The 8,338-nt window shown below is 39.0% G+C and overlaps 1 protein-coding gene across 2 annotated transcripts in view; it reads left to right on the top strand.

Annotated features, from left to right (window-relative positions):
• Positions 1 to 8,109, top strand: part of LOC106880954 (cytochrome P450 27C1) — a 34,776-nt gene extending 26,667 nt beyond the window's left edge. For both annotated transcript variants that reach the window (XM_052965987.1, XM_052965988.1), the window contains exons 6-9: positions 1,950 to 2,028; positions 5,253 to 5,409; positions 6,062 to 6,105; positions 7,296 to 8,109. In XM_052965987.1, coding sequence (XP_052821947.1) covers positions 1,950 to 2,028; positions 5,253 to 5,409; positions 6,062 to 6,105; positions 7,296 to 7,406 — 391 coding nt within the window. In that variant the 3' untranslated portion in view covers positions 7,407 to 8,109. The remainder of the gene's footprint in view (positions 1 to 1,949; positions 2,029 to 5,252; positions 5,410 to 6,061; positions 6,106 to 7,295) is intronic.
• Positions 8,110 to 8,338: the final 229 nt, after the last annotated feature.

The following is an 8,338-nucleotide window of genomic DNA, read 5'->3' as shown; positions in this document are numbered from 1 at the left end:
ATATATATATTTATAAATATATATATTCTTTTACTTGTTTCAGTCATTTGACTGCAGCCGTGCTGGAGCACCGCCTTTTAGTCGAACAAGTCAACCCCAGGACGTATTCGTTGTGAGCCTAGTACTTATTCTATCGGAATCTTTTGCCGAACCGCTAAGTTACGGGGATGTAAACACACCAGCATCGGTTAAGCGATGGGAGGACAAACACAAGCACACAAACATATACGACGGGCTTCTTTCAGTTTCCGTTTACCAAATACACTCACGAGGCTTTGGTCGGCCCGAGGCTATAGTAGAAAACACTTGCCCAAGGTGTCACGCAGTGGGATTGAACCCGAAACCATGTGGTGGCCACGCCTGTTAACACTTGTTAACTTTTTCATATGTTTTATTTTGACATTATATTGCGATATAAATATGGTTTCCATAATCTATTTTTGTATGGATTTTTATAAAATATATAAGTATTCTCCTCCAGCATTTTCCAATCAAATTCGTATTGTGATTTGTGGCGTAATGTTGCAAGTGCATGGTGAGTCTACACGAGAGTGTTGTACCGGTCTGTCCTATGTAGCAGTTTGTGTTCTGAAGGTTACAACTTTCAGTTTTATGGTCAACTTTACAGTTTGTTCTTGGTCTCACGTGCTTTTAGTGTGTTGTTGATGTTTGTTGTCAGTTGAGTAATGAGAGACACACACACCTGTGTTATTCTCGTACGATCTAATTACGACATCCTCCTCATTCGCAACATCGTTGAACGAATCAGGAATAGATCTAGCTTTGGCAGTATGCTGACCAATAATGGATCAGTTCAGAGCGTTCGACCGGGTGAATTATCACTACCTAGTGGCTGTCCTAAGAGCTGCTGAGTTCGGTCCGATCTTTAGACTCTCTAGATACCCACAAGGTATAGCGGCATCAGTTTGGTGGACAAATTAAGCGGTCACCTCGGAACCGTTCAGCAACAACAGTCGGTCAGAAGTAGCTAAATACACTTCAGTAGTGTGTGCTTATTGCCTGATCACCGTCTCAAGAAATATCTGACCAGATGGGTTAGGTCCTGCTGGTCAAGAAAGCCATCCGCTGTGAAAACGCACCCCCATTTCAACACTAGCGTCGATGTATTAAACTTACCACATCCCACTCCACCCCTGATATTACTAGCCGTTTTTTTTCTTTTATTCTTTTACTTGTTTCAGTCATTTGACTGCACCCATGTTCGAGTACCACCTTTAGTCGAGCAAATCGACCCCAGGACTTATTCTATCAGTCTCTTTTGCCGAACCGCTATGTTACGGGGACGCAAACGCATCAGCATCGGTTGTCAAATGATGTTGGTGGGGGGAAAAACATACACACACACATATAGATATATGACGTGCTTCTTTCAGTTTCTGTCCACCAAATCCACTCACAAAGCTTTGTTCGGCCCAAGGCTATAGTAGAAGACACTTGCCCAAGGTGCCACCATGTGGCTGGTAAGCAAGCTACTTACCACACAGCCACTCCTTCGCCTTGTGCAAAATTTGAAACTATTGTTGATGTTATTGTTGCTGTTGTTATTGACTCTTTATGTTCTGAGATCAAATCCAGCGGATATCAGCTTTATCCTCCATCCCTCGGGGGTCAATAAACCCCTCCCCTCAAAGCTACTGGCGTTGTTGTTGTTAGGGTGGCGAGCTGACAGAATCTTTATTGCCGGAGAAAATGCTTAACGTTCCATACGTTGTAAGTTCAAATTCTGCCGGGTTCGACTTTGCGTTTCATCTTTTGGGTGTCGATAAATTAAGTACCAGTGAAACACTGGGGTCGAGGAAATCGACTCTACACTTCCCCTAAAATTACTGGCCCTGTGCCAAAACTTGAACCCATTTTTGCTGCTGTTGTTGTTGTCGCTGCCATTTACTTAAACCTGTTCAATGATATTTGTGTTGTTGTTGTTGCAGACTTTATCCAGTTATCCCAATCGGAGCCAGAATTACCACAGAAGATATTGTATTAGATGGCTACCACATACCAAAGGGGGTAAGTTAACACACACACACACTAAATACATCGTATGAAGAATAATCTTGCAACGTAAAAAAAAACTAGGTCAGCTTCTTTCCCTTTTTTTTTTCTTTTTTTTTTTTTACGTGTCTTTATTCGACTTCGTCTTTATCTCCTCTTTTATCCTTCACTTCAGGCTTATCTTCTTTCAGCCATTAGAATTTATTTTCTTTTTCTTTCTCCCTACTGTTTCGAGACTTTGTTTATTTATTTATTCGCTACTTCTTTCACGATTCTTCAAAGACCGACTGTTTGGCAATATTTTCTACTACGTATATCTACTATGATGAGAGGAACTCAGGCAGGCATGGTTGTGTAGCTAAGAAGTTTGCTTGATAACTACGCGATCCCTGGTTCGATCTCACTGTGTGTAACTTTGGCCAAGGGATATTCCTACCAAAGCCTCCAGTCGATCTGAGTCTTCTGATAGAAATTCAGTAAACAAACACACGCGCATATTGTTTGAAACTTCGAAGTTACTGTCTATAATATTCTTGTTTAAGAATAATAAATTTGCACTCTACAAATGTATAGATCAGATTAATATAAAAATGTTTCTGTAAACTACGAAACAAATGGTAGTCTGAAGGAGCAAGGTCGGGAGAATAAGGTGGATGAGGACTTTTTTCCCAACCAAGGTCTTTGATCTTCTGTGATGTGATCATTGCAGTGTGGGGTCGCGCATTGTCCTGACGAAACATCACTCCTTTTCGATTCACTAAAGCGGGTCTTTTTTTCTTCAAAGCTTGGTTCAAACGCTCTCATTGCTGACAGTAGACTTGAGCATTGATTGTTGCATGAGGTGGTAATTCAAAGTGAATTATTCCTTTGCAATCTCTCCAGATAGAGAGAAGAACCTTTTCCCCATGAAGTTCCCTTCTCGGTTGTGATTGAGCTTTTTTCCTTTTACCAAACCACTGTTTATGGCGTTTAACATTTCGATAGAAGATCCATTTTTCGTCACTAGTCACAAGTCTATACAAAAAGGGTGAAATGAGTTCGCGAGAATGGAGAGAAGAGCAGATGTCAACTCGGGATTTGCGGTTGCTTTCGGACAATACGTGAGGCACCCATTTTCCAAGTTTAGGAAGCTTTCCAAGTTGATGAAGATGACGATGAACAGTTGTATGGTTTGAACTAAGCTTTATTGCCAATTCTTCAACTGATAATGCAAGATTTTCTTCAAGTAATGCCTCAAGGAGCTTATCATCAAAGTCAACTGGACGTCCTGTTTGATCTTCATCTTCAAGGCTGAAATCTCCACTTCTGAATTTTGCAAACCATCTTCTGAAAGTTCTTTCATTCAAGCTTTCTTTCCCATAAACTGAATGAATGTTTCGAGTCGCTTCGACTGCAGAGTTTCCTTTTTTGTACTCATAAAGCATTATGTGCCTTAAATGCTCTTTGGATACTTCCATGTTAGAAAGGGTTTTAATCAAATAAATTTTAATTCTATTATTCTGTAAAATAATATTTAATTAGGTTAAATTTACACAAATGCATAAAAATAATTTTTAATTCCATTAGACATTCTAAAATACTATTAAATTTCATTCAATTTTAAAAAAGGTAAAATCGGACAGAACTTATGGAATGACCTGATACTATAGCCCTAGGCAAATCAAAGCCTTGTGAGTGAATTTGGCAGACGGAAACTGAAAGAAGCCCGATATATATGTATCACCGCTTGGCAATTGATGTTGATTCGTTTACGTCCCCGTAACTTAGAGGTTCGGCATAAAAGACCGATAGAATAAGTACTAGGCTTTAAAAAAATGTACTAGGATCGATTTATTCGACTAAAAATTCTTCAAGGTGATGCCCCAACATGGCCGCAGACTAATGACTGAAACAAGCGGAAGATAAGCTACACACACACATATATACATCAAACATGCTCTGCACATAAGTATGTTTCTATTAGTTTCCCCTCAAACGTGAAACCAATCTCAGGGTTTCGTTGTACATTTAGATAAGTAAATATATGTTCCATCGGCGCGCGCGTGTGTGATAACGATTTAGGATATATTTAATGTTTTCCTTTACCGATTTCAAGCCAGTCACTAACAAAGTGACAGCTTTTGGGTTTTGTGCATACGTCAATTGGATAGATTGCGTGCAAATGTCAGTATTTGTAAATGTGTGAATAAACTTTCGCTAATGTTACTTTAATCCACAAATGTATGTCAAGTCATTGTTAGTGCTATAGTTAACACGTAACCCAGTACAGCCCGTCTCATGGTCGCGGGCCGTTGGCGACTAAACTTGCAACCAAAGTTGTTGGACATCGCACAGGGCAAAAAGCAAAACCTATCGATGGTCCAATGAACTCAGTAGAGTCAACGGTTATCTAACATTTTTCGTTTAGACGTTTATCCCTCTTGCAGAAGGAAAACTTTCTAACGCTTGCTACTTCGTTTGCATTCATTGATACAGGTTAGTTCTTCCTTTTGGGCAAATGTATTCGTTGTTTAGTGAGTGGGATTGGCTCTGTACAAGGCCTTTCTTCACTTTAAAAAGCTTTATGCACAGGCGTCTGTTGCATACAATGACTGGTTGTAGAGAAATAAAACGCTCAATGAAAAAATTCCATGGTGGAATGAAGGTATGTGTCAGCGTGGGCGGTAAGCTCTCTTTAACACCAGCTTCAAAAGACAGCCATCGTCGTCACATTTGTGCAAAAAGAGTGTAGGTCTCTTGCAGAACTGAAAAACCATATCTGTGTTGCTCTAAGAGAACAACCAAACGAAGGCATTTCTCGAAATGGAATTGCAGCCATCATTTATGTTTGTTTCTGTTATGTTTACATTTGACAGAAGTTTTGATGGGAATATTCCATAGCAGAAGAGGATTGTCTTTTTTGCGGATGGCATTGTAAAATGTTTTAACGACAGCATCATGCCGCACCGGGAGGTAGTACCGTGACGACATTTTAGGACAGCTGCTAATCACATGCGTGATGTTTTCCACAGAAACAGGACATAGCCTACACATGCGGTTGCACCCTGGGATTACAAGAGCGTCACTGTCTCTCTTGTTCACTAGGTACTTTATGACAATCTCCTGTTCCTGGATTGCAAACGCATAGCCTTCAAAGTGTGATATGATGTAAGTAGGTAGGTATCTATATCTCTACCTATTTATCTATTTATGTGTATAGACAGATTTTTATCGAATCATCTTTCATTTCTTTCAAACAGACCTGTCTCATGATCAACAATTACGCAATGTCACGCGATGAAAGGAATTTCCCCAATGCTAATGAATTCATCCCTGAGAGATGGTTTCGCAGTGACACCCGCAAATTCCACCCTTTTGCAGTAATTCCGTTTGGACACGGCTCCCGGAGTTGCATCGGTGAGTATCAACATTCAATGTGCCTAAATGCATCACAGATAGTTAATTTCTGGTGTTGTTGTACTTGTTTCAGTCATTGGACTATGGCATGCTGGGACGACATCTTAGAGAGGTTTTAGTACAATGTTTCTCAAGGGAATAAAACTTGCAACAAAGTTTGATTAAAACTTCTGTTTAATGTGTGTGTGTGTGTGCGCGTATTTATGTATATATGATGATGGATTAGAGGGTAAGGAAGGTAGAGGGTGGGGTTGTTAAGGGCATGTGTTGTGCCTGTCCCTTTTGAATCTCTATTCGAAAGGGACAGATTATGAAGGTGGGTTTGTGAGAGAGCAAAAGAAGAGAAATATAGTATGAGGTGAAGTCGGGTGGAGGAAGGGGAGGAAGATGGGTTGCGGGGGGAGGTTTTTTTCAGGGACAGATGGTGGGCAGAGGCATGGACTTAAAGGACATGCCTTTATGGCTTCGGTTTTACTTTGCTAGACTGGTCTTCTCATGTACAGTAAATTACCAATCCCCTCGGTCCTTTGTCATTTCTGTGAGATTCAACATCTGAGACGAGGAACGAAGTGGTGAAAAGTTATTTTCAGGTGTCTGTGTGTATTTATGTATGGATATGTACAAATCAAACATGGTTTCTCTTTGATTTCAGGTCGACGAATTGCTGAACTTGAGCTTTACCTTGCAATAACACATGTAAGTCTACAGATCATTCATTGTTTCTCTTTTACTTTAAACTTGCTATCGTTAATCCTTGGACTTATAAAGGAAACTGCACACCAAAATCTCTGCTCGTCTACTAAATTAGCAGGACCAAACTGAGTGATGCTTAAGATGCCTTGATGGATTTAGTTACATCTTTTTACTCTCATCATCGTCGTCATCATTTAACGTTACTCTCCCTTCTTGCATTACAAGATTCGTGGAGGCCGGATGCCATTCCTGTCACTGACCCTCACCTGTTTCCATGCAAGGTAATATTTCTCCAAAGCCAGACATGCTTCAATGGGAGATTAGGAGTGAAGAATACCTTTTGTGTGACGGTGATGCTTGTCTTCATCATTATCATCATCGTCGTTATCGATTAACCTCCGCTTTCCATGCTGGCATGAGTTGAACTGTTTGACTGAGGGCTGGCAAACCAGAAGGCTGCACCAGGCTCAATCTGATCTGTCAAAGCTTCTAGAGCTAGATGCCTTTCCTAACGCCAACCACTCCGAGAGTGCAGTGGGTGCTTTTTACGTGCCACCGACACGGGAGCCAGTAAGGTACACTGGCAACGACCACGCTTGAATGGTACTTTTTACGGGCCACTGGCAAAGGAGCCAGTTACGCTGCACCTCAATACAAACACACCCACACGAGCATACATGCACGTGTGGGTGTGGCCGAGTGGGTACCACCAGTTTTTTGTCTCTGTCTGGAACTATAGTTGCCCAAGATACCACGCAATATGAAATTCTTAACCACAGCCATATATATGCACCTATTCTGAATTCAAAATTATTCCAAGAGAGACTTAGCCCTCTCTTCCAGTAACGACCAGTCAATGAATGTTATATGATTTAATCAATTGTCCCCTTTCTTAAAATGCATAACCCTTTAGTATTCAAACCAGCCATATCAAGCTTGAATATTCTACCTGCTTTATATTTAAACTGACCAGATCTGGCATCTTACACCTATCTAACAATGTCATTCTAAAAGTAAACCAACATGTCATCAAAAATCTCGAAATTTTTAGATAGTTCATGATTTATTCAAAACAATGTAAATAAACAAGCATTACTTTTGATAGAGTAATCTGAATGCTAAAGGGTTAAAAAAAAAACCAATTTTGATGCCAGATACAATGATATAATTGTATTTTCTTCATATATTTCCAGTTGTGTCAAAATTTCCGGCTTAAAGTGGAAGATGGCTTTGAAGTGGAACCATTTCTAAGAACTGTTCTCACTGTTGGGAAAAACTTTCCAATACAATTCATTGAACGGTAAAATTGGAATAGTTTCCTGGAAGGAGAAAAAAAAAACAGAAATTAAACGAAGACAAGGAAAAAACTGATATTTCAAAAATAAACTTTGTAGTTCTTTGATAAACCAAAATTTCTCAATGCGCTTTCAATGGAAAATAGAAAAAAAAAATACATTGCATGAAATATCTTAAAACAGTTTTTTAAACAGCAGACACACACACACACACACACACACACACACACACACACACACATATATATATATATATACATGTATATATGTGTGTACATTTATATGTGTATACATATAAATATATATGTGTATTTATTTGTACATATATAGATATATATATTTGTGTGTATGTATGTATATACATGCATATATATCAATATATTTATGAAAGTGTATGTAAATGTAAAAATAAAATCTCATGCACACATATACACATACACATTTATGCTCACATATGCTTATATATATGTGTGTGTGTGTGTACCTATATATATATATATCAGACTGGAGCCTGGTGTTGCCATCCGGTTTCACCAGTCCTCAGTCAAATCGTCCAACCCATGCTAGCATGGAAAGCGGACGTTAAACGATGATGATGATGATGATGATATCTGTGAGTGTATGTGTATATTGTACAGATTTATACGAATACAGTTTCGTATAGTTGTAGATATTTAGATAGCTAGAAATAAAATTAATTCTACACAAGAAATATGCTTTATTCCACACACACATAAATTTATTTTGTGTATGTCAATACACAAAACTTGATGTATGGATGTGTATATGCGTGTGTATATATGTATATATACATATGTATATGTACAGATCTTTGAGCTGGAACCCAGAGGATGCAGATGAGATCTATATATATAATATATGTATATATATTATTGATGCGTGTGTGTCCTGTTACAAATGTATTTACATATATCTCCCTA

The sequence above is a fragment of the Octopus bimaculoides genome, chromosome 3 (genome assembly GCF_001194135.2).
Source record: "Octopus bimaculoides isolate UCB-OBI-ISO-001 chromosome 3, ASM119413v2, whole genome shotgun sequence".
Classification (NCBI taxonomy): domain Eukaryota; kingdom Metazoa; phylum Mollusca; class Cephalopoda; order Octopoda; family Octopodidae; genus Octopus; species Octopus bimaculoides.
Note: the sequence above shows the minus strand (reverse complement) of the source record. Positions and strands in the feature narration are given on the sequence as shown.